Raw genomic sequence first — 27172 nt, 5'->3', positions numbered from 1 at the left:
GGGGATAAGAGACGGGGGAGATTCGAGAGGCTGTTCAATTACCTGGACTATAAGAGCCAGAGGACACGGAAGAGGGCACACAGCATTAAATATGTAGTAGTGTAAATTAGGATGCTGAGAGGATGAGGCGGACGGGTGGGGGGGGGGGGGGGGGGGGGCTCAGAGCTGCTCTCCTCTTCTCGATTTCAAGCAGTCAGCTTTCTCTGTGCTCTGGCAGCCTCTCTTTTAAGTGGCCAACTTGCTTTTGACATCCGCCCCTCGCAACAATCTGACATTTTCTCTCGGCCAAATCTCTCGCTCCCCGGCTTCCTTCACAATCGTTTTCCTCGCAGGTCGCTCTGCTCACTCTTTTTTTTTTTTACCGGAACGGGCTTCATTTCGGCAGGCAGCACCTGCCATTAACGGCGTCGGGGCCGCTCTGCACCTTAAATCCACTCTCTAATAGGCGAAAAGAAGTACAGAGACGTACCAGTTCAGCCGAAAACATTTTTAACTCCTGTCAGCAGCCCAAAAACAGACATTTTAGATCGTTAGCTCGCTGACAAATGTCGGGAATCTTGACCTGAACGCCGCGCCCTAATGCAGACCTTTATTATTTTAACCACAAACCCAGAGACATCCCTCAGTGCTGCTTGTCAGACATTACGCACGTGCGCGATCCCCTCAGGCAGAATGGACAGCCGTCTCCATCCAGAGCGCCCTAATTCTCTATCTTTATGACAAGGGAGGTAAAAACGTGTCACCTTAAAGTCCTCCACAGCCATCAGGCCCAAATCTGGTTTATTACTGAGAGCCACAGGGTAAGGTTCACGCCGTTTCCAGCTGTTCATTAGGACCATGTACGCCAGGGGTGTCAAACTCATTTTGGTTTAGGGGCCGCATTCAGCTTAATCTGATCTCAAGAGGGCCACACGTGTAAACTCATTGCAAGATTAAATAGAACTAATAAAAGTGGACTTGTTGTTGATTTTTATATTAAATTAATTTCACTTTTACACAATATATTATGAATAACCTCAGCGTTTTTAAGAGAAGTATGTACAATTTCAACAAAACTTTTACTCAGTTAAACATTTACTTAAGTGCATTATGCATAAGAACTGATCACAGTGATTATACAATGTTGAAAAACGCTTATTCACATTTTTTGGAACTTAAAAACACTGTCCTGCATGTCAAAATACATCAAACAGATAAAAATTAAGAAATTATTTAAATTTTTCCACACCTGAAGCTTAATCTGCTAATTAAAACACAGCGCCCCTCGTGGACAATATAGGAACTGCATATTTTCAATTAAACGAAGTACATGTTTTTTTTTTTCAATAATTGTTTTATCATTCTCTTCCTTTTATCTCCTCTTTCTTTCACCTTTTCTTTTTTCTTCTTGTTCTTTCTTTCCTCTACTACTTTCCCATTGTAGTGTCCATATAATTTGAGATATTCCCCGCATGAATCATAATAAAACTATTCACATTCATAAATCAAGCAGAGCACTATGGCAAAAGCAGTACTGCTCCACTTGTGAAAGTAAAATCTGATGATATCTTTTTGGCATTAAGACAAAAATTCTTATTGCCACATTGCCAGACAGGACACATTTTTATAATGATAATGCCTTTAGCCACAGGGCCGGACTAAATTGTTCGGCGGGCCGGATTCGGCCCGCGGGCCGTATGTTTGACACCCCTGATGTACGCTTTGTGGTTGTGAGTGATTTGTGAACGCAGCTTTTTTCTGGCACAATAAAACGTAAGCATAGGCGAGGGAATCAATCTGATTACAAGCCAGGAGGCTAAGACTCAATTATAAACGCTTCAGTAAGAAATGTAAAACGTGTTGGTCTTTTTTTTTTTTTTTTTTTTTCCTCCAGGTCTTTAATATCTGACATTCTGGACCATCTTCAGCTGTGTGAGCTGGACAACCTCTGGCTGAACCTCTGCCTGGATTACGCAACCTCTGCTGATGCTCCCGTCACGCTTTAGGTGTTGGCAACGTGTTGGTGCGACGCGTGAACGTGTGAGGACCTGAGGTTGAGCACACGGCGCGTTTCATTTGTGGCCCCGGTTGAGAAAATAAGGGTGAGAATAAGGTTCTGCTTTCAGATGAGACTCACCGCTGTATGAGGAGGACGATGAATCAGATCTGGGCTGTACAATGACGATCTGCTGGGACCTCTGTGGAAAAAAACAACAACATAAAAATAAAATATTTTGTCTATTATATTTATATTTGTGCTTAGCGCCGGCTCATCTATTTACAGAAACCACTACAACTATTGGCACCCCTGGTGAAGATGAATAAAAAGCCTTAAAATCAACGAATCGTCACAGTAACTTTTTAATCATTGCTGTGAAAAAGGGCAAATTAAGATGAGTAGATATCTCCTTTTGAGTATTTCATCACTGCTGAAAATGAGCAATGCTATGTTTTCTTGTCTTTCCCATTTTGGGAGGTGTAATAAGAAAAACAGGCTTCTTTGCAATAAACAGGAGGAAAATAGGAGGTAGGGAGTTGTTATAAGGCTCCCTTTCCTCTCACAGCTGCTTGTTTCTGTTGTCTACATATTCAACACAACATATTAAAGGTAAAAATATACAAAATATATACAAAAATAGGCAGAAGGACTTTTCCAAATACTTTTTTCATACATAAAACACATGAAACCAATACTTACAGTAATTAATGTATTTTTTTTGTAGAATCCCGCAGCAACAATAAAAGCTGATTTTATTTTAAGGCTTTTCACAAATCTTTAACATGGGTGGTGGCTCAGCAAGCCATATAAAATGAAATATCTTAGTTAACCGTTTCTTATGAATTAATGAGACGGCACTGCAGGAAGAATGTTTCGTCAATATTTAACTCACATTTAAAAACAAAATATCAAAAGTGTTGCAAATCCAGAACAATGCTACAGTAATGGGTTTATTTTAAATGAAATAGTCAAATTTACTAGACAAATAAAAACTACTAATGCATGTCTTAAAACAAATTTGTACAAATCGCTTTACATTATAAGGTTTAATTCTGATTCAGAAAGCAGATAAAACACGGGTTAAATAAGAAACAAACTGAAATATTTTAAAGGTAAAGAACCAGGGTTTTAAAAAGAAAGCACAACATAAAGGTTATTTTTTTTATTTTATGAAGTGGGAAAGAGAGACACACTCTTACCTGCTTCTCGTCAAGGAGAAGTGGATCTTTGACGACGGTGGCTCCACACAACTCCACCATCAACTCCATCTCATCTTAGAAAATACACAAACATGGCAAACGGTTCATTTATCAAGAAATGCTCCAGCATTTCATTCTGCTTTCATCATTTCAACCCTGAGGGGGAAAAAAAAAACTGGACTTCTTTTGATCAGAGACAGAAAAAGGGTCAACACAGGGCACACTAGCAGTCAACACCTGTACAACTTGGCTTAGAGAGAAAAAAAAAGGAGTTAATATTATAGAATATAACTGCATAAACCTGCTGATTTGTATAGTTCAGGGTTAAATGTTGCATGGAATCCAGTTTGGCTGAAGAAAGCAGATTCCACCCTCGTGTTTTTGTTTTGTTTAAGAAAGTCTTTAAGTTACTCATGCAAGCTGGCAGATGTCACCCCATTAGCAAAGCTTCATCGATCCAGGAAGCAGCAGGAGGACGCTGCTGGAGCATTTTAACAGGCACAGGTGGAAGGAAACTGAAATCTAAAGAAAAAGCCATGATGCTGGGCTCAAGCAACTCCCTGTGACCCAGCCCCGTGATATATATATATATATATATATATATATATATATATATATATATATATGATTTCAATGTATTTTATTGACTCTCATGTGAAAGACCGACACAAAGTAGTACACAGGAAGCTACTCAAGGCACTTTACAAAATCAAAATCAATCAGATTATACAGATTGGGTCAGAATATTCAGATTAGTCAAAAAAAAAAAAAAAAAATCCTATATAAGGGAACCAGTTAATTGCATCAAAGTCCCGACAAGCAGCATTCACTCCTGGAGAAGCGTAGAGCTACAGGGAGAGTCGTCTGCATTGTCCATAGCTTTGCAGCAATCCCTCATACTGAGCAAGCATGAAGCGACAGTGGGAAGAAAAACTCCCCATTAACGGGAAGGAAAAACCTCCGGCAGAACCGGGCTCAGTATGAACGGTCTTCTGCCTCGACCGACTGGGGGTTACAGAAGACAGAGCAGAGACACAACAAGAGAGACAAAAAAGCACAGAAGCACACATTGATCTAGTAATCTGTTCTACATTAGATGGTAGTAGCGGGTGAGCCGTCTTCTCTGGATGATGTCACAGTTAACAGAACGCCAGACCAGGTGTACCTAATATGAAGAAGAAAAAGAGGGAAAACAAAAAAAGTTTAAAGCTGAAATGATGACAAACAATGCAAATTTGAAGAACGGTAGAACTCAGAGTGAGAAAAATAGAAAAATAAACCCTGTTGTCCTTCAGTAGCCTAAGCCTATAGCAGCATAACTATAGAGGTAGCTCAGGGTAACATGAGCCACTCTAACTATAAGCTTTGTCAAAAAGGAAACAGGGTAGACAGGGTGTCTGCCTCACAGACTTAAGAGGGCAACCCTAGAAGAAAACCTGTTAGATGCTGCAAAAGACTTGAGACTGAGTTGGATGTTCACCCTCCAGCAGGAAAACGAAACTCAACATACAGCCGGAGGTAGAGTGGAATGAAATCATGTGTTAAAATGGCCTAGTCAAAGTCCAGACCTTAATCTAATTGAGAATCCGTGGCAGCACTTGAAAATAGATGTTTAACAAATGCTGTCCATCCGGTCTGACCAAGCTTGAGCTATTTTGAGAAGAAAAATTATCAAAAATGTCTCCGGTGTCACAACTGGCACTAAGGATGCACAGAATAATGGTAAACGGCAAGAATTTGTAAACCGTGTTGCGGACGGGTGTCTTGAAACAGATCATAACGTCCACACCTGCCCATTGCACCTTTTCATTGAAGAACACAAGAAGAATACATTGAAGATGAGAGAGAGAGCAAGGTTTATAGTTGTGATAGATTCAACCTTGCTAGTTTGATTCTGTCGATGCCCGAGCAAAGATGGAGGCCGCTGTGGATGGCATCCCTGAAGCAAACAGCAACAGATCGTCTGCAGAACATATAACGTAAGAAATCTGTTTGTATTCCTGATTGGTTCCTGTGGATTCTTCACACTTGTGAGAACCATATTCTGGCAGGACGGCGGCGGCACATTAGGTTTTGAAATATTCACAAATCTGAACAAAAATAAATAAATGAATAATGTCTCTCCTGTAGTTCGAGATAAAACGTTGTGACGACAGGAACCGTGATATTAGCTGCAATGTCAGTGCTGGCAAAGTGGCTGATAAATAGTAAAACTCTTGAGCCTGAGGTTCAAACGGTATTCATTACCTCCAATTAGGCATCATGTAGGTTATTTCACTTCTGTTTAAAGAAAAGGGATTACTGTGATCAGCTCTAGTTTACAATGTGAGAGACAACCAATGGTGGAGAAACTTTAAAAGCAGCCTAATGAATATTTATACAGGGTTCCTGCAGCCTTTCTATGGTCAGATCTATACTATTCCAGACACATTTTTCCATTTAAACGCCCTAAAGTTTATTAAACCTGTGGCTACGATTTCTGCGAACATCAGGCTGTAAATTAAGAAACCTGCAAAACAGAGAGTTGAAGGAAAAAAAGGTGGGTACACGAAAGACAGATAAAGCGACGGAGGAATTGATGGAGAGAAAGGACCGATGGATGGATGGATGGATAAAGGCCCAATGGATGGATGGATGGATGGATGGAAAAAGGACAGATGGATGGATGGATGGATGGATGGATGGATGGATGGATGGATGGAAAAAAGGACAGATGGATGGATGGAAGGAAGGAAGGAAGGAAGGAAGGAAGGAAGGAAGGAAGGAAGGAAGGAAAAAAGGACCGATGGACGGATGGATGGAAAAAAGGACTGATTGATGGATGGATGGATGGATGGAATGGCAAAAAGGACCAGTGATGGTATGGATGGATGGATGGATGGCATGGATGATGGAATGGAATGGTGATGGATGATTGATGGAAAAAAGGACCAGGCTGGATGGGGACGGATGGAGGAAAAAAAGGACCATGGATGGATGGATGATGGATGGATTAAAGGCCCCAATGGATGGATGGATGGATGGATGAAAAAGGACAGATGGATGGATGGATGGATGGATGGATGGATGGAAAAAAGGACAGATGGATGGATGGAAGGAAGGAAGGAAGGAAGGAAGGAAGGAAGGAAGGAAGGAAGGAAGGAAAAAAGGACCGATGGACGGATGGATGGAAAAAAGGACTGATTGATGGATGGATGGATGGATGGAAAAAGGACAGATGGATGGATGGATGGATGGATGGATGGATGGAAAAAAGGACCAATGGATGTATGGATGGATGGATGGAAAAAAGGACCAATGGATGGATGGATGGATGGAAAAAAGGACCAATGGATGGATGGATGGATGGAAAAAAGGACAGATGGATGGATGGATGGATGGATGGGAAAAAAGGACCCAATGGATTGATGATGGAAAAAAAGACCAATGGATGGATGAAAGGGAAGGAAAGGAGGGGAAGGAAGGAAGAATGCCGGAAGGAAAAATGGCCCGATTGACTGATGTATTGATTGAAAAAAGGACCTATGTATGGATGGATGGATGGAAAGGACCTATGTATGGATGGATGGATTGATGGATGGATGGAAAAAAGGACCGATTGAATGGATGGATGGCTGGAAAAAAGGACACTGGATGGATGGATTGATGATGGATGGATGGAAACAATGACAGATGGATGGATGGAAAAAAAGGACCAATGGCTGGATGGATGGATGGAAAAAGGACCAATGGAAGTGATGGATGGATGGATGGGATGGATGGAAAACAGGGACCCGATTGATGGATGGATGGAAAAAAGGACAGATGGATGGATGGATGGATGGATGGAAAAAAGGACCAATGGATGGATGGATGGATGGAAAAAAGGACCGATGGATGGATGGATGGAAAAAAGGACAGATGGATGGATGGATGGATGGATGGAATGGATGGAAAAAGGACCAATGGGATGGATGGATGGATGGAAAAAAGGACCGATGGATGGATGGATGGATGGATGGATGGATGGAAAAAAGGACCGATGGATGGATGGATGGAAAAAGGACAATGGAATGGATGGAGGATAGGATGGATGGATGGATGGATGGAAAAAGGACCGATGGAGGTGATTGATGGCCAAAAGGACCGATTGATGGATGGATGGAAAAAAGGACCGATGGATGGATGGATGGATGGATGGATAGATGGATGGATGGAAAAAAGGACCGATGGATGGATGGATGGAAAAAAGGACAGATGGATGGATGGATGGATGGATGGATGGAAAAAAGGACAGATGGATGGATGGATGGATGGATGGATAAAAAGGACCAATGGATGGATGGATGGATGGATGGATGGAAAAAAGGACATATGGATGGATGGATGGATGGATGGATGGAAAAAAGGACCGATGGATGGATGGATGGCCAAAAGGACCGATTGATGGATGGATGGAAAAAAGGACCGATTGATGGATGGATGGAAAAAAGGACCGATTGATGGATGGATGGATGGATGGAAAAAAGGACCAATGGATGGATGGATGGAAAAAAGGACCAATGGATGGATGGAAGGAAGGAAGGAAGGAAGGAAGGAAAAAAGGACCGATGGACGGATGGATGGATGGAAAAAAGGACCTATGTATGGATGGATGGATGGAAAAAAGGACCTATGTATGGATGGATGGATGGATGGATGGATGGATGGATGGAAAAAAGGACCGATTGATGGATGGATGGATGGAAAAAAGGACAGATGGATGGATGGATGGATGGAAAAAGGACAGATGGATGGATGGATGGAAAAAAGGACCAATGGATGGATGGATGGATGGATGGAAAAAAGGACCAATGGATGGATGGATGGATGGATGGATGGATGGAAAAAAGGACCGATTGATGGATGGATGGAAAAAAGGACAGATGGATGGATGGATGGAAAAAAGGACCAATGGATGGATGGATGGATGGAAAAAAGGACAGATGGATGGATGGATGGATGGAAAAAAGGACAGATGGATGGATGGAAAAAAGGACCAATGGATGGATGGATGGATGGATGGAAAAAAGGACCGATGGATGGATGGATGGATGGATGGAAAAAAGGACCGATGGATGGATGGATGGATGGAAAAAAGGACATATGGATGGATGGATGGATGGATGGATGGAAAAAAGGACCGATGGATGGATGGATGGCCAAAAGGACCGATTGATGGATGGATGGAAAAAAGGACCGATGGATGGATGGATGGATGGATGGATGGATGGATGGATGGATGGATGGATGGATGGATGGATGGATGGATGGATGGAAAAAAGGACCGATTGATGGATGGATGGAAAAAAGGACAGATGGATGGATGGATGGAAAAAAGGACAGATGGATGGATGGATGGATGGATGGATGGATGGATGGATGGATGGATGGAAAAAAGGACCAATGGATGGATGGATGGATGGATGGATGGATGGATGGAAAAAAGGACATATGGATGGATGGATGGATGGATGGAAAAAAGGACCGATGGATGGATGGATGGCCAAAAGGACCGATTGATGGATGGATGGAAAAAAGGACCGATTGATGGATGGATGGAAAAAAGGACCGATTGATGGATGGATGGAAAAAAGGACCGAGGGATAGATGGATGGATGGATGGATGGATGCCACATTCAGTCCTCTGCATTAATCAAACAGTCAAACATCAGCTTCAAGCGTTGACCTTTACCTGTCGTCATGTCTGTAAAAGCTCCCTTGAAGCAGATCTTGTAGCCCTTCATGAGCAGCTGAAGACAGAAAGAAAAAACGCTGTTAAAAACTAAATAAAAACAGTGAAACGTCTGCAAAAACTGCAAAAACTTCCTATAGTCGGGGACATTAGCAAAGTAATTTTAACCTTCAGACACTATTCAGCGGTGGCGTGTGAGAGCGGTGCTTACTTCCATTACCGTCACGGAGTGTGTTTCTGAACCCTTCACCTGTGTGAAGGGTTACGCCGGCACAGCTAAAACACTTCTGAGCTTATCCTGCAAATTAAAGCCCAAACTCCTCCTCGCTCAAGGTTTAAAAAAAAAAAAAAACGAAGCCTCTAGACCTTGTTCACTTTTCGCTCCCACGGTAATGCTGTAAATTCAGGGATGAGTCAAAGTGCCACCTTCGTCGAGGTAATATCACGCTGCAAAGTGCACAGAGAAAACCAGAGACGCAATGTTTTATTACTCTCTGGGTCCATAGGGGAAGCTGGAAAATGGGAATATAAACTCGTTTCCTTGAAGCAGCCACGATCGCGTTAACGCCTTGTTCACAGTGTCATGCTGGATGGAAGTGCTTGAAAGATAAAATAGAGAAGGAGAAAGTGTCACGCCTCTCCTTTTGTTGGTATTGGATCATTACTCAGAGCGGTGTAGTGACAAAAAACCGTGTTTCCACAACCGATCTTTAATTTAGACGCCGGCTTCAGCGTGCTCTACAAATAAAATGTAAGGTACATTTGTATTTTTTGACTCTGCAGCTTCAAAATAAAAACCAAAGCAAGAAATGAGCAAATAGTCAGCCTGCATCAATCCCGCTCTTCTGCGGAGGCCTCAGAGCTTTGCTGGGGAACATTAGTGAACAAACAAAAGCATTGTGAAGATCACGGTACACAGCAGAAAGGTCAGAGATAACAGGGAAAACTTTTGTAAAACAACACCTGGAAATCTAATGCATCTCACAGAGCACGGTTCAATCCATTATCTGATGATGAAAAGCGCGTCGCGCCGCTGCCAGCCTTGCAGGATGCAGCCATCCACCTAAACTGACGGACTGAGCATGCAGACAACTCTGGAGGTATTGCTGAAATTTACAACACATGTAAATTAGTAGGGGAAAAAAACACCTAAAAAAGTCATGTTTAGAAAGTGCTTTGGTCTTATGAGACCCATTCCTGCTGGGAAGCACGGCGGTGGCAGCATGGTGCTGTGGGGATGAATTTAGTACAGCAGGGAAAGGAAAGCTGGTCAGAAATGATGGAGCGACTGAAGACAAATGCAAAACAATCCTGGGAGAAAGCCAGATAATCTAATATAATTCATGTTTTAGAGTGGCCTAGTCAAAGCCTAGACATAAAGCAAGTGGAAATCTGAGGTAGCAACACCTGAAATATGAGTGAGAATGAGGTACTCTGCAAAGATGATCGGGCAAAAAAAAAAAATTATCTTTAGTTTCTATATGTACAAAGCTGGAAGAGCCATACTCCAAACTGCAGGCCAGTTTTTTCTTTATTTTATTGTATTTATCCTTTTCAACTCCTGAATTAGGTGTTATACGGAAGAGGATTAGGGCAACTCAAAAAAAAAAAAAAAAAAAAGTCTACCCAATTCTGACTTTTTTCTCAGAATTCTGACTTTTTTCCTCAGAATTCTGACTTTTTTCCTCAGAATTCTGACTTTTTTCTCAGAATTCTGACTTTTTTTCCTCAGAATTCTGACTTTAATCTAAGAAATTCTGACTTTTTTCCTCAGAATTCTGACTTTTTTCCTCAGAATTCTGACTTTTTTCCTCAGAATTCTGACTTTAATCTAAGAAATTCTGACTTTTTTCCTGAGAATTCTGACTTTTTTCCTGAGAATTCTGACTTTTTTCCTGAGAATTCTGACTTTTTTCTCAGAATTCTGACTTTTTTCTCAGAATTCTGAGATTAAAGTCAGAATTCTGTCTATTTTCTCAGAATTCTGACTTTTTTCTCAGTAATTCTGAGAAAAAAAGTCAGAATTCTGAGAAAAAAGTCAGAATTCTGAGAAAATAGACAGAATTCTGACTTTAATCTCAGAATTCTGAGAAAAAAGTCAGAATTCTGAGAAAAAAAGTCAGAATTTAGTAGACTTTTCTTTTTTTGAGTGGCCCTAATCCTCTTCCGTAGTGTTACTTAGTGTTGCTAATAATAAAAATAATATTAATTAAAATAAATCCCAATAAAACACATTGACGTCCGTGGTTGCAAGGTGAAAAAAATGCTAAAAAGTGCAAGGCATTGTATCCGTGTTCTGCCTGCAGACACCTTGCCGCACCGGTCCGGCTGAAAGACGGTGAATATGAAAAGCACGACGCGTCAGTCGCATTCAAAGTGCCGGCGTTTGATTTGAGTCACTTATATAAGCCTGAACTTACAAGCTAATTCAATTAGGGGAGGCATTTCAAAGGGGAGGAATACGACCAACGTGACATCCGAGCCATTTCCAATTTTCCCCCTCAGTGGCAACGGAGGCGGGCGGCCCCGCTGATTTTACACGCAGAGGAAAAACACAATTAGCTTCACGACAGGGTGTGAGCGAAGCGGCTGGTGCAACAGGATGAAACAAGTGCTGCTTGTGATCGTCTTCGTAGCTTTAGATGGTTCTGTGTGATCAAACTAGAAGATCTTTAAACGAAAAAATAAAAAAAAACGCTGAACCATTTAGCCTCTAATGATTGTTGTTGACAAGTTGGAGGTGTTAACATGAGGACGGGCTGTAGCCTGTTCACCACATCTGATAATCTGGGGTTTAAAGCAAGGCGGATGATCTGATAAAAATGAACTGAGGCAGAAAATGATGTTAGACATAGGGGTGAATGAAGTGAGAGTTGATATATGGGGTGAAAAAAGGAAAAGCTGTACTTCATCTCCAAACACGGCTCTGTTTTTTGGCTGACAGCGCTGCCACAATTTGCAGCTGAAGTGCATCTTAATACGAGTGCTTTTGGAGTCCAGCACTCTAAGATGGATCCAGCCGGCAGGAGATTTGAGAGGGAATTATGAGTACACCATCTCTCTTATTAGCAAAATGACAAAAAAGCATCCCCTGCTCTTCCACCCTCACACAGAAGGGCACAGAGGAGCTAATAGTTGCTCGTCTCTCATCCAGTCCGCCTTCTCCGCCGTTTTCTGAGTCAAACACAATTTACTAAACTCTAAAACGTGTAATTATGCATCATCAAAATGACAAGTAGCAGCTTGTAGGAGCAAAAAAAAAAAAAAAAATAAAGAGCAAAAGGTCAGAGAACCACTGCTATGGGGGAGGTTTTAATATTGAATTTTAAAAGAAAATACTTCTAGTGCAGACGGAGATCAGCTGAAGTTTACTCTTGATGTTTGGTTTAAGGTGGGAGGGCTGCGAGTAATGAGACAGAGCCATTTATTCTGCCAAAAAAGAAAAAAAAAAAATAGTTTTGTCGTTATACAATATTTAGCTTAATTGCAAATAGTTTTAAGTCTCAATCCTGCCCATAAAGAAAGTGTAAAAATCCTAAAGTCGCAATTAAAAGCGGATTATGGTTTGTGAATCTCTCCCTCTTGGTCTGTGCTTTACTGGGGCTGGGAAATTAAGAGCCAAAACCGAAACAAAGTGGGCATCAACTAATTTTATACAATAGAGTTAAAGTCCAAATCTCCACATATGTAAATAGACTTTTCAATCTTTTATGCACATGTACAAATAGTATTTTTAAAAAGGGTCAAATATCCCAAAATGCAAAGATAAAAAGAGTTCAGGGTTCAAACCCCCCATGCCTCCATCTATCACCTTGATGTATCTGTGTCAGTTCGCCTGCATAAAAGAACTGTATTTTTATTGACACATCTATTTACCAATTATTTAATTAAGCTAAAAAAGACACACAAACAAATTAACTAACAAAAACAAGACCTGCATTTGTACTCTACGCATTGCATTAGACTTTTTCCAGTATTATTGACATATAGGTCCAAACAATTGGCCTACTTATGTTTTTTATTTATCATTGTTTTTATTATTCGTTTATCCCGTGTGATGTAACACCACAGCGCTGAGGCTGGATTCTGAGTCAGCACTTTTAAACTATTTAAACTCACGTCAGTGAAAAAGTTGACCCTTAGATGACTCTGGAGTGGATGAATCCTGGATTAAATGCAAATTGTTAAAATCAAAGTTTGTGATCAGGGAAAAAAATACCAATAATCTGAAAGTAAAGGAGGGCGTTAAAATATAAATCATTTAGTTTTTCCAGAAATTCAACTTTTTGTCTTTCAAATAAAGGAACAAGAAAAAGACTGCAAATTAACACTTTTGCCCCTCATACTCAATAGTTTCCCATTTTAATTGACAAGTCAAGAATTCATGTGCAAAAACAATGTGATTTGAAATTGATGATCCATTTTTACACCTTTATATCAACTTTCCCTTTCACTTTTAGATTTACAAATATAAACTCAAAACTTCATGAGCAACACATTTATTCTAATAAAAGCCATGAAAAAACAAATCTGTTTGTTATTTTCTTCTTTTAAACAGCTAATATTACCATATATTATGAAATATTCATTAACGAGATCTTAGAAAATTAAACGAAAAGTGACCAAAGCTCTCAGATTCAGGCCATTTCCTCACCATTTTACAGCCATCTTCAAAAAATATTTGTCCAAAGCACCATTTTGTTTTTTGTCTACGTAGGTAAAAGGTTTTAAACTCAATATAACTTATAAAGATGAATAAACTAAAGGTGTTTTATTCCTTCCTAAATCTAACTGTTGAGCTCTTGAGATTTACCAGGTGCACAAAAAAAATCGTTTTAATAAACTCACAAATCTTAAACGGTGAAAAAAGGGACAATATATAATAAATAAAGTATAATTTTATCACTTACATTACTGTCCCCTGTGGTACGGGCTCTCAAGGGCCCCTGGTGGTTGGGCCCGTTCACCACGTCGCCTCTCACTTCAAATAAACTCTGTAGAAAAGCAAAATAAGTTCAACAAGTGGACATAAAGCTCAGTCTGGGTAAAAAAAAAATCCCTATAAATGTAATCTAATAAATAAAGCATTTATTCTGTCTGACACAAAATCTAAAGGTAAATAAATGATTGTTTGTTCTTTTATTTTTCCTGCGGTCAGCCATATTTGTGCAGTTTTACTCCCCCCATTCTTCATTTTGGCAGCGTCTGTCTCATAACGCAGTGTTTTTCCCCTCCAACACAGCATTTGATGCATGAAAATAGCTTCAAATTGATGGCGATGCTAAACAAAGCCTGGCAAAGAGATTACACGGGCCTATCAAAGAACAAGTTGCTGCAATCTCCAAAATTAATGGACGCTAAATAATGTATGGGCTATCACTGCGAAGCCCGCGGAGAGATTCATCACGCGGACCTAATTCAACACAGACATGTACATGGATGTAACAGAGATGCACAAACCCGGGGAGCGCGCAGTGAAGCTTACCTCTTCCAGGACTTTCCTTTGTTTGAAGCATTCGGAAATCCCTGCAGGAAATGCAGAACATATTCTTGTCTTCATGCCCAGTTCGCATCACTTTGCTTTTATCAGGGTAATCGTTTTGGTGCAGGTGGACGATAAAGTTGAGTCCTACTTACACTGGAAGCTGACCACCCACTTTCTGCCCGCGATTCCAAGGAAGTATTTCAGCGTTCGCTCACAGACCAGCTGGTCATCTGTCAGGGAGACGAACAGAAACAATAAATTATCTTCAGAAAAGACGTGCAAGAGCATCTATCTATCTATCTATCTAGATATATATATATATATCTCTCTCTCTCTCTCTCTCGAGAGAGAGAGAGATGAGAGAGATAGCGCGCGCGAGAGATAGGAGAGCGAGAGAGCGAGAGATGAGAGAGAGAGAAGAGATAGAGAGAGAGAGAGAGAGAGAGCGCGAGAGCGAGAGAGAGAGCGCGCGCGCGCGCTAGAGGAGAGAGAGTAGAGCGAGAGCGCGAGAAGCGAGAGCGAGAGAGGAGAGAGAGGAGCGAGAGAGAGCGAGAGAGAGCGAGAGAGAGAGAGAGAGAGAGAGCGAGAGAGAGGGAGAGAGAGAGAGAGAGAGAGCGAGATGAGAGAGAGCGGAGAGAGAGAGAGAGAGAGAGAGAGAGCGAGAGAGAGCGAGAGCGAGGAGCGAGAGAGAGCGAGAGCGAGAGAGAGAGAGAGAGAGCGAGAGCGAGAGCGAGAGCGAGAGAGAGAGCGAGAGAGAGAGCGAGAGAGCGAGAGAGAGAGCGAGAGAGAGAGCGAGAGAGCGAGAGAGCGAGAGAGAGCGAGAGAGCGAGAGAGAGAGAGAGAGAGAGAGAGAGAGAGCGAGAGAGAGCGAGAGAGAGAAGCGAGAGCGGGAGCGAGAGCGAGAGAGAGAGCGAGAGATAGAGCGAGAGCGGAGCGCGAGAGCTAGAGAGAGAGCGAGAGAGATAGCTATATGAATAGCTCTATATATATATATAGATATAGATATATAGATATATATATATATATATATATATATATATATAGATATATATATATATATATATATATATATATATATATATATATATATATATATACTCTCCGGCCTCCTCTAAATCTGTTTTAGCTGCAGAGTGCTTTGGTGGGCTGTGAATATAGCTGGTTTAAGAACACCGCATCTACAATTACAGCCACTTTGGGCCGTCACCGTATGCAGATGTCTTCCTAATGACATCATCCACATTTAATTTCCCCAAAAACTGAAGGCGGTCTGAGACGGAAACAGAAAATTCAGCCACCACAGTGACCAACAATCAGCATCTAAAATCAACCTTTTAACCACCCAGAAGCTCATTTATCTTGCAGGACCTTCTGCAGCTGTTTTCCCTCTTATTTTTTTATTTCTATGGGAGCAAATTAGCATGGAGCTATGCTATTTTTCACAGGCCCATTTGTTTAACACTGCTGAGTCTGCAAATACCAAGAGCATCACTAAACAATGTGAGGCAGAGACGCATTGACCAGACATCTGTGGTTGACTTGCTGATACAAATTTGATCCGTATTTTGATTTCTCTGTACGAGCTATAATCAACAGCATTCAAAATGCGCTGTACTCCATTGGTTTAATTTTTCAACTTCACGTTCTCCGTCTCCAGATGATGACTGGGCCCTGTCTTTCATAGACATAATGACTGGCAGACCTTTTACTGCAGCTACCTGTATGTGCTCTCTTTCATCACTTAGACTTGACTCTAAGTTTAGCTGCTTTATTGTTAATTTCCTAAAATGAAGACACTAAAGCAGCCACTGCTGTCAATACTTCATATACATTTCTCTCACATAGAAAGTACGCTAACCCCCAGTGGGTCGAGGCAGATGAGCGTTCACACTGAGCCTGTTTCTGCTGGAGGTTCTCCTCCCTGTTAAAGGGGAGTTTTCCTCTCCACTGTCGCCTCATGCATGCTCAGTATGAGGGATTGCTGCAAAGCCATCAGCAATGCAGACGACTGTCCACTGTGGCTCTACGCTCTTTCAGGAGGAGTGAATGCTGCTTGGAGAGACTTGATGCAACCTGCTGGGTTTCCTTATTTAGAAATGTTTTTGACCAATCTGTCTGGAGGATTTATATAAAGTGCCTTGACATGACATGTTATAAATTTGAGCTCTATAAATAACTTTAATTGAATTTAACCTTTATTATATAAGTATTAAACAAGTAAATCAAGATGCGCCTTTACATTAATTTTATAATTCACATTTCAACAAACAGGCCTTTGAGCCATATATGGATGACAGCGGTACAATCTTGAAACCTGCCACTCTCCATTGCTGCAGATGGATAAAATATGCTTTCTTGATTAACACACCTTTTAAAATCGGAATATGTTGAATGGATTTGTGGCCTCTAATAAACAACACAGTAAAGTAATAGGATATAATGTTACAAGGATCATTAAACGCAGGAAATGTCAATCTATAATTGTTATAAATAACTAAAATTTACCAAAAAAATGGTATTGATTTTTTTTTAGCAGCAGCAGCTCAACAATAAACTATACATGCAGTTTTTAAATTAAACAAAGTCGTCAAAGGTTTTGTAGGAAGGTGACATGTAAAATATTGTAGATCTAGAACTTAAAGAGTTTTAAACACTGGCTTAATTTAAAGAAAGGCACCCAGTTAAATTATTTAAAAAACAACAACAAGATTTCTCAGCAATAAGGAGAGTATTTGGGTCATGCTTTTTTAATTTTGAAAATGTTCGCTGTACTTAGAAAAGTTTAATATATTATCTAAAACCAGATTTTGGTGAATGAAAATCTGCTTTTGATTAAAAGCTGATGGATTAATGTGGTCCTATTTACTATAAAATTGAAGAGAATTAAAAAAGCGTGTGTATTATAAGGCAAATACTTTGTTTTGTAACTTACATTTTTCATTGTTAGTAATTTTTTGCTCGAATTAAAATAAAACGCCTCTATCTGCATCAACCGCCTGTGCCGGTGGGTCAAATTTGCATTCAATGGCCGAAGATACTCAGTCCAGTGGGCTACAAATGGCCCCCGGGCCACATTTGGCAGTATTTGGTTAATATTTATGACTTTCCTTACTAAACGACTAACTTTACCTTTTTTTTTTTTTTTTTTTTACCTTGTATTTATTTTAAATGTCAAAGGGCAGCAGGTTGGGTGTCTTATTCAGTCTTTTCTCTTGGGTCACCATTTCAAACAGCAGCCAAGAGGCATTACTGATGTAATGTTAAGTGTGTCACAAACAGCACTGGTCTTTGATAACAGATAATTCTCCTGACTGACTCTGGCTATAATTTACAGAAATAAAACATTAAAATGAGCAGATCTGCATCTATGTGCATGCATTATCTGTTATCTATGTGTTGGCAAACTGAGCCAGCGAAGAAAAATGGATTCTAGTCAGTGGAGCCGTTTGAGCTGGAAAACCCCCTGCTGTGAAGGGTTAGTGACAAATATGGGCTTTCTTTCAGTTTCCTCTCTGTAACGAGTGGAAATGTTGCCCGATCTGTGAGTGACTCAGGCTCTCAGATGTTTGAAAAGACAAGAAATGCGACATTATATTTGTAAATTCAATTTTAACACCTCCTATGTGTTGAAAACATTGTGTAAACTGGTACCTCTACAGCACAAAAACTGATTGTATCCATTAAAACCTGTGTTATATGAAAAACTCAGTGATAAGAAATTAAACAATAAAAAAAAAAAATAATATTTGTACAGAACTGCTGCACGTTTTTCATTCAGGCTTTCAAATACAATTTTTATTTGAAAGCCTTGTATGATGCATCATTTTTTTATGACTTTTTTTAAGTAATAGAGCACTATTACTATTCTAGGGTTGTAAAATGTTTGCCAAATCATACATTAAGTGCCAGGACATTAATCTACAGCTATGGACAACAATGGTTTGTATCCAGACAAGTGCTGAGAGCATGCACATAATAGCCCCATTAAAAAATTACACATGGTGGATAATAATAAAGCTCCTCTATGCTAACTGCTACAGTGGGAGTCCTCCAGCTATTTCCAGACATTTAGCTCTAAACATCAACGGAGCAAAAAAACTCCCTAGTTTTGTGTTGGCCCACTAAAACGCTGCCATTAAAAAAAATGGTTTCTTAGTGAATATAGTGCTTTGGAGAGCGAAGGCCTTGAAATTAAAAATAATCCATCAAAGAGGGTAATTAGCGACAAGCGAATGAAGGCAGCCTGTGTGTGTCTGTGCCTATGGAGGAAGCTTATCCTTAAAAGTCCTTAGGAAGAAAAAAAAAATTAGCAAAACAGGAACAAAGAAGTTAAATTAATTATTAAAAATTAAAATGAGTCTAGATGGAAACATGAAAAACCACCAAAGAAAATCAAAGACGTCGTTCCTGTGTTTTTAAGCAATGTTCAAAGCTTTAAGTTCAGCCCTTTTAAAGTGTTACCTTTAAGCGCCCGCTCACCTGTGCGCATTATGATGTGAGTGACCTCTGGCGTCACCTGGGAAACGACGCGACCGCCGAGTCGTTTGGCAAACCTTTTCACCGTTACCTGTCAAAAACAATGTCGCATCAGTTCGGGAGTTCTGCCTCAGATTAAAACACTGAAAGCGTCGACAACCACCTGCTCGTTGGGGCCCAATCCGGACGACACAAGAACAAGCTTAGCTTTAGCTCCTTCTTTCGGAGGACTGTTGTTTTCTTTCTCTTCTTGCCCATCTGGCGGAGAATCGCAGTTTTTGGCTGTTTTGGTTGGAGAAGTTGGATTGGGGCTCTTTGAGTCTTTTACAGTCAACCCCGTGTGAGGAGAGTGATGCACAGCTGTGGGGGGAAAAAAGAAAGAGATAAATAATCCCTCAGTGCAGGGGTGTCAAACTCATTTTGGTTTAGGGGCCGCATTCAGCTTAATCTGATCTCAAGAGGGCCACACAAGTAAACTCATTGCAAGATTAAATAGAACTAATAAATGTGGACTTGTTGTTGATTTTTATATTAAATTCATTTCACTTTTACACAATATATTATGAATAACCTCAGCGTTTTTACTCAGTTAAACATTTACTTGTGCATTATGCATAAGAACTGATCACAGTGATTGTACAATGTTGAAAAACATTTATTCACATTTTTTGGAACTTAAAAACACTGTCCTGCATGACAAAATACATCAAACAGATAAAAATTAAGAAATGATTTAAATTTTTCCACACCTGAAGCTTAATCTGCTAATTAAAACACAGCGCCCCTCGTGGACAATATAGGAACTGCATATTTTCAATTAAACGAAGTACATGTTTTTTTTTCAATAATTGTTTTATCATTCTCTTCCTTTTATCTTGTCCACTTGTGAATGTCAAATCTGATGAGCTCTTTGTGGCATCTTATTGCCACATTGCCAGACAGGACACTGGAAAAAAAAAAAAAAAAAAAAAATTTTTTTTTTTTTTATAATGATAATGCATTTAGCCACAGGGCCGGACAAAATTGTTCGGCGGGCCGGATCCGGCCCGCGGGCCGTATGTTTGACACCCCTGCCTTAGTGGGACAAAAAGCATGACAGGACTTCCCACCATGACCCATAGATCAATCTTAGCTCCCTCTGACCAAGAATCCAGCAGCAATAATGACACAATCAGGCTACAACACGGCAGAAAGCCACTTCAGATCAGATGAACCTGTCCATTCTAGCGCCCTAACTTTTAAAGAGCTGCAAAAATCTATCAAAGGTGTATCAAAGGTAATTGAAGAGCCAACCCTACACATTATACTCCACAGCGTTACACAAATAGTCTTACGGGTCTCCGATATGCTCCCCCGCTTTGCCACTCCTGCCTCAGTTGCCACTTTATCATCAGATGGTCTTGTTTCTGCATTTAAACGATCCTTCCTGAAAAAAAAAAAAGAAGCCACATAGCTTATGGGAGGTAGATAAAAAGCCAAGCATGGAGCACATTGTGTACTAAACGAAATATGTTCACAGTCTGAAGGCACAGCAGTGGTGATTTAATACGAATCCGGTGAAACAAAACTGAAAATTCGGTATACAATGCATGGGACAGCCAGCAGAATTTATAAAGTCAGTGTTAAAAACCACTATGACCCTTTATCTGCCGTAACTGCTTTGTCTGAGCCTCTGTTTAAAAAAAAAAAAAAAAGAAAAGAAAAAAATAAACAAAACTAAAAGGATTATGAGACTAGTGGAATCATGGCTTAGAGAGAAAAGAATGACCCAAAAAGCAGAGCAACAAGAACACGCCTACAATTCATACCAAGGCAACCACGGGGGTTGTTTGTGAGCATAAAGTTTCTTGAGTAAGAAAATGCTGCTTACTGGGGGGGTTTTTACTGTTAATGTTCTCAGTACAAAAAAAACATTAATCAGCAGATCATGTAAATAATAAAATCAGCAATAACTTCCTCTGAATTTTCTTTGTGCATGTTGATGCATGTTGATAACCCTTTATGATCTGAGCCAAATGAAAGAGAGAGCTTTAAAATGCAGCTGCCATTAGGCTGTATATCAACTCCCATGTGTATAGGACTAGCCTAGAGTGACTTTTTAGGGCCAAATTACGTGTTGTCATTTAAGATAAACTCTAGATGAACCTATAGAGTTTGAATGGCGTGACAGAGTGTGCCCTCAGAATAACTTTTTTTACCAACACATTACTGTAGTACAGTTGAACCCACACTGGGAAAAACACAGTCTGGTTATGTGTAGAAAGGTGAGACTTACACGAACACTGCATGGCTCACTAAAGCCGGGCATACACAGCACGATATTTTCAGTTGTTGTATTCATATACAGCTCAAACTGTACAAAGAAACCGCAGGGTTTAAAAGTTCACAGCTCACCATATATGTTCTTACTGCACGGCCCGACGCGACCTGATTGCTCACACTAAACGTTCAAAAACCACACGTCGGACTCAGCCCCGTAGAGAGATGGCGCTACTCAGACTCGTCTACCCGGAAGCCCAATGTAAACAGTAGAAGAAGAAAAAGACGGAAGTGTCAATGCTAACTGTTAAAAATTAGGCTCACTAGAACGAAACACGCTGCCTTGGCAATTCTATGAGTTGCTCCTCCGTAGTTTGACTCCATGTCAGACGCATCGCCGGCATGCTTCTCTCCACGCCTATGTTTTCATCTGAGAAGACGAAGAAGAATTTCCCTGTTTGCACATGTGCAATGCGCGAGGTTGGGGGGAATCGGCTCGTAGACGCTTGTAGCTCTGCTTCAACAGCAGGACGCGCTCACGATCACTTACGAGGGCCGACTGAATTTTAAACATGTTTGATTTTCATCCGACCGTACGATTCCTGATCGGAAGGTGGTCGTGAGAGGCTAATCACCCCACGTTACCCCCTTGACTTACAAGCTTCTGCGTTACATTAACGCACAGTTTACTGAATGTATATTACTTCTGTATATATATATATTGATTTTATTCAGTTTTACTTTATTTTATTGTATTCTTATTTCTGTCTGCACCATCATCACCAAGTCAAATTCCTTGTATGTGCAAACCTACTTGGCGATTATACTTGATTCTGATTTTGATTCTGATGCTACACGACGCGGGACGTAAGATCAAGCTGAAACTCGGCCCGATCCAAAAAAAATTTTCGCACGACTGAAGAATCGGCCCGAAAAGGGCAAAAACTCGAACAGTGTACGCCCAGCATAATGTAAAGCCACAGGGGGAAACCCCCGTTAAGAAGAATGGGGGTTCTGGTGCCTCCCAATGCACATTACACCAATGACGCCGGTCAGAAAAGAGCAAAAATTACATCAATATTAATAACAGAACAATTTTAGTGTTTTAAATTAAATTTTAATAAATAAAAAGCAGAGCATGGTTCCTACAAAGTGCGCTTAATTTTCTGTCTAGGGTGGCGGTTTGCTGGGTCTCCAGCTACTCTTCTGACATTTCTCCTTGCTTCCTCTCCCTCATTAGACAATTTGTCAGATAAAACTGTACCATTAAATTAAGTTAACCCTGGAGACTTTCGTTGCTTTCCTTTTGAACGGCCACTGTATTTTACATCAATCATCCAAACAGAACGCCGTTGCTCTTTATCGACTTTCAGCAGCATTTTTCCCTTTATTTAAAAAAAAAAAGTTGTCATTGCATGAAATTCCAATACAATCTGAATGAAAAGTTGAGAAATTATAATATTTGCACACTATCAAAGTAATTTAAGAAAATAAATCCCTTTGTATGAAAACCTTTGCGCTTATCCTGCTGAAACATCTAACAGGCACCATTCTGAAAAGAAAATTGAAGCCCCTACTGCTTCATCGCGGCAGTTTTACAATTTTCAACTTGATTAAATGATTTCCCTAAAAATCAGAAGTACACTAGGATTGCAATTTTTAATCAGAACTTGGCAGAGAAAGAATATTGAACGTAATAACACATCCTCTTAGTAATCAACCGATGTCAAGCTACTCTATGATTAGAATTGGGGGGGGAAAATGGACAATTTCTTGCCTCAAAGGCTTCAGCAGAAGCAAAAACTGGCAGAAATCCTGCGCCTAAATTACCCGTGTCAAAATAAAAACAACATAAAGGTGCCGACTTCCTTTAATTTCCCTGCTGCGCTCCTAGAAAATGCGACTTCAATTTCAATTCTTCATAACAAAGCCAGTGCCGACCATCTTTTCAATCTCCCTCTTGCCTGTACTTAGAGGCTTCAGGGCGAGAAGCTGGAGGGACGCGCTCAGGCGGCTGAGATAAATTACTGTGGCAACACAAGTTTCCGTCTAAGTGCTTTAAATGACATAAGAGGCTGTCAGTAATTACTTTTTTTTTATTCTCACAGTATAAGCAGAATCAGGGTTCATTAGTGAGATAAACAGTCTGTCCTTTCAAGACACATCACCCTCTGAGAATAAGGAAACACCAACTTCCTTATTCAGACGCGGCATCGAGGCCAATTACAAGCCACAAGCTTCAGATTTTGTGCTGCTCGTTATGCCTGCACTATAATACAACCACATTTGACATCTGTTAACAATAATATAATGACACGAGAGTAAAAAGAGCACTGTAAAGACCTAATTTACTTATTTTTGACTATGAATTAAAGTTGCATATTGACTTTAAGCCTCCATGAAGGCAGATGTCTGTTTAGCAGGTCCATCAATCAAAATGACATAAATCAAGGCAAAAAAAGAATAATATCCCACACAGGGAGCTCTTTGGGAAGACTAAATCTCAATAACAACCATCAGATAATATCTACATGCCAATTGGTTGTTTGGTAGACATGTCAGGAAAACACACGCACAATCGTATAAACATGGGAAGTTTGTTAAACTTTATTAAGTTAAGATTAAACTTTGTGTTTTGGTCAGAAAAACAATATGCCTAAAGCAAAAGGATGAATATGCAGAGAAGCTGCTCTTAAGTAAGGTGGAGGATCTGTGATGCTGTGGGCCCTGGGAGCCTTAGAGAACATTTTAATTATAAAATCTCTTCACTGCAAAAACAGACCTAAAAAAAAGTAAAATGTTCTTAAAATTTGTGTTTTTGATCTAGATTTGAGTAGTTAAATAAGATGATCTGCCAATGGAATGAGTATTTTGACCCCTAAAATAAGATAATTAGACATCCTGCACTTGAAGTAAGATGATGGAGATGAGTTGTTCCTATTTTAAGTGTAAAAATCTTATTCCATTGGCAGATCATCTTATTTACCTGCTCAAATCAAGGACAGATACACTCATTTTAAGAAAATATTACTTATTTTTAGTTCTGTTTTTGCAGTGTTGGAGTCTGAGAGAAAACTGAAAATGGGTCTTTCAGCTGGATGTTGATCCGAAACACACAACCAAATCAGTACAGAAAAGGTTCACCGGACCAGAACTGAGTCGCATAAAGTAGCAGGGAACATAATTCTTAACAATTGTGCATTTGAGCATAGTTTGGCCCAAACGCCGACAAGCAATATGCTCATCAACTCTTAGATTTTTAGCAGCCGTTTAGGTTTAGACTGGCTTCAGAAGTCACAAACGACAGCAACACAAACGATGCTTATTGGGCAGAAATCTTTACCAAATAACGTTCATGTAAATTGAACTGTGTGCTTAATTTAGCGTCAACTGTTTTTTTTTTGTTTCTGACGATTAGAATTTACCACCTAATTTTTTCCACATTTTTGATGGAGTCTATTTACAGCTAATAGCTCTGTAACAAAAAGGTACCAGAAGTCCCGACTGTTGGCCTTGATCACCTTCTGACGTTTGTAAGCAGAACCTCTCAGCTAGTTTTGTGGGCGGAAGAGGTGCAGAAACGACAATTGCTTTCAAGAGAAGATAGGATGAGATCATCTTCCAAGACAAAAACGGATTAACCCGAGCAGATAAAGAGAAATCTGCCGATTGTGTCTCATGATCGCATTAGGAAAGAGATGCAAAGAAACGGTTCAGAAATATTTCCTTTTACCATTACCTTGTAGAACCAGCCTTCAGTTCCTAATCGTTTCACTGTGACGTTGTCAACTCTTCTGATCGCTGCCTTCAAAGCAGCAACCTAATGCCGGCTGGTACTTTTAGATTAAAATCTAAAAGTACCAGTAATGCTGTTAATCATTAAGATATTTTTTTGTAAGTTTTCCTTTTCCTTTTTTCACGTTAACAATTTTCCTTCATCAAGGGATCAAAATATCCTGAGAAAAATCAGCCGCTTTGCTTAAAGCACTTCTTGATTTTGAGATCATACAAGTTGCTAAATATTAGAAAGTTCACATATTATTATGACCCGAGGAAATTTAAAAAAAAAAAAAAAATCGATCAAAAAGTAGATTTTTAAGGCTTTTTAGCTCAAGGTTCATAAAAAATGTTGCATGACCGATGAAGTAATTCGTAGGTAGGCGTTGATCTGTTGACATGGTAACAAGATACTTCCTGGTTGCAAACTCGCTTTCTCAAAGACAAATAGACGGATTAAACATGGCTAAAAAGTGTGTGGCTTATGGTTGGTCAAATACCAACAAGGATAATGTCGCCTTACACACATTTCCAAACGCAAAAAGTTCCGGTGTGCTTTTTAAGTCCTTAAATTTTAAGTCCTTAAAAAAACTTTTAACGGCGCAATCACGATCTTAATGCCACATTTTTTGAAAATATGGTCACTAATGCATTTATTTCCGAGTTGGTGGATCTCAGAATCAAGAAGTACTTTAAGAGAGAACCAAAGAGCAGGGAGTTAATGCTGTAGCATGAAAAGTCTCACCTGGCAGGACCTTGGACTTGGTCCTGGTCATTCAGGAGGGGTCTGTGAGCGTCTGGGCCTTGGGACACATAAACAATAACGTTCAGTATCTATGCAAACCAAAGTCCATAAAAGAATTTTATAAAAAACTCCTTTGGACAAACTAAAATAACACAGATTCACAGAAATTAAGCCAAACAGACCAATTCTTTAAAACTCTTTTGCACCTTATGTTGAGTTTAAATGTCAAGGCAAACCTTTTCATTCAGTAGTGGTCGGGTGATAACGTATTTTTAAAAAAGTCATTTTCTTGATTGTTTTCTCTATTAAATGTCAGAGAGACTAAATGTTTCCATTAAAAATCACTTAGCCTGATTACTTCAGGTTTAAAACAGCCTAAAGAAAAATAAATGCATGTCCCGCTCACCTCTGTTCCTGCAACCCGGGTCGGTTTCTGAAGGCTCTTCTCTAGCAGGGCTGCCTTCTTTCTCCTGAAGCATCTCTGACACGACAGCCATCAGCTTCTCCAGCCTCACCAGGTCCTTCTGCATTTCTATCTTTTGCTGCAGGAAGAGAAGGAAAGCTTTTACTCTAAATGACGTTTTATTTCATTTCAGCAGGGGGTTTGGGGTGGAAAGGGCAGCTGCAATGCAACACTTTTCTGCAAAATCATGCAATGCAAACTGGCTGCATTTAAAGAAATGAAACAATTACCTTTATGGTTTAACACAACGACAGACTTCTGCCTATATTATTTTATTTATTGTATTCTGCAGGCTTACACTGCAGATGCATTGATTATGTACACAGACAAAATGAAAAATCGAATGCAAAGCTCTGCATTTTCATTTCTGAGACAATCCGGATGTTTTCTAAAGCCCAGGGCGTGGGACTACAACTCCCAAGTCAAATACAGTCAACAGATAAAAGCGTGAGCGCTGAAAGATGGATGAGGTAGAAAACAAAAACAACAAAAAAAAAAATCATCCTCTCTGCAACATTTCTCCCAACTTAAATGAAATGCAATTTAGAAAGCTGCTGAGGGGGAAATTTTTCCTCTGAGCGAGGCAGTCTGTCATCCAGGAGCTGACAGGAAGGTTTGGCTGACAATGCAAAGGCTGCCCTCTATGGGCCGTGAGGCGAAAGTGCGCCGATGGAAGCGTGTCAAAAGCTGAACAAGCAGAAAAGGTCTCGATGTTCGACTTAATGGAACCAAAGTAAACATTAAAAATCAAAACCCGTTCATGCAGTTTGATCTCCATTTTTTAATCATGCAACTGAATATGAGACAAAAGGAAAAAACAAGAGGGTGTGTAATTGAATTTACCTGAGTAACAAGAACTTCGCTTGAGAATTGCGATGATTCAAAGGAAACGCCGACGTCGTTTTCACGGGCATCGCCTGCAGAAAAGAGATCATCAAGCTGCTGTCTGCCTGCAGGGAATACCACAGATGCATCCAGCAGAGACTTTCTGCACGATTTTTAATCACATATTTTGCAAAACTCCTGACCTGCAGACAACAATTTTAGCCAATTTAGATACCAGTTCAGAATTTAATT

The 27172-nt window shown here is 40.0% G+C and overlaps 1 protein-coding gene across 2 annotated transcripts in view; it reads right to left on the bottom strand.

Moving 5' to 3' along the window:
- Positions 1-27172, bottom strand: part of LOC105919682 (BRCA1 DNA repair associated) — a 38353-nt gene that overhangs the window by 2831 nt on the left and 8350 nt on the right. For both annotated transcript variants that reach the window (XM_012855051.3, XM_021312035.2), the window contains exons 9-20: positions 26939-27012; positions 26039-26174; positions 25633-25690; positions 20186-20277; positions 19015-19211; positions 18855-18942; positions 14528-14605; positions 14376-14416; positions 13801-13884; positions 8891-8948; positions 3178-3251; positions 2117-2177 (exon numbers count right to left, since the gene is read on the bottom strand). In XM_012855051.3, the coding sequence (XP_012710505.2) occupies positions 2117-2177; positions 3178-3251; positions 8891-8948; positions 13801-13884; positions 14376-14416; positions 14528-14605; positions 18855-18942; positions 19015-19211; positions 20186-20277; positions 25633-25690; positions 26039-26174; positions 26939-27012 (1041 nt within the window). The remainder of the gene's footprint in view (positions 1-2116; positions 2178-3177; positions 3252-8890; positions 8949-13800; positions 13885-14375; positions 14417-14527; positions 14606-18854; positions 18943-19014; positions 19212-20185; positions 20278-25632; positions 25691-26038; positions 26175-26938; positions 27013-27172) is intronic.

This window comes from Fundulus heteroclitus, chromosome 10 (genome assembly GCF_011125445.2).
Source record: "Fundulus heteroclitus isolate FHET01 chromosome 10, MU-UCD_Fhet_4.1, whole genome shotgun sequence".
NCBI lineage: Eukaryota > Metazoa > Chordata > Actinopteri > Cyprinodontiformes > Fundulidae > Fundulus > Fundulus heteroclitus.
Note: the sequence above shows the minus strand (reverse complement) of the source record. Positions and strands in the feature narration are given on the sequence as shown.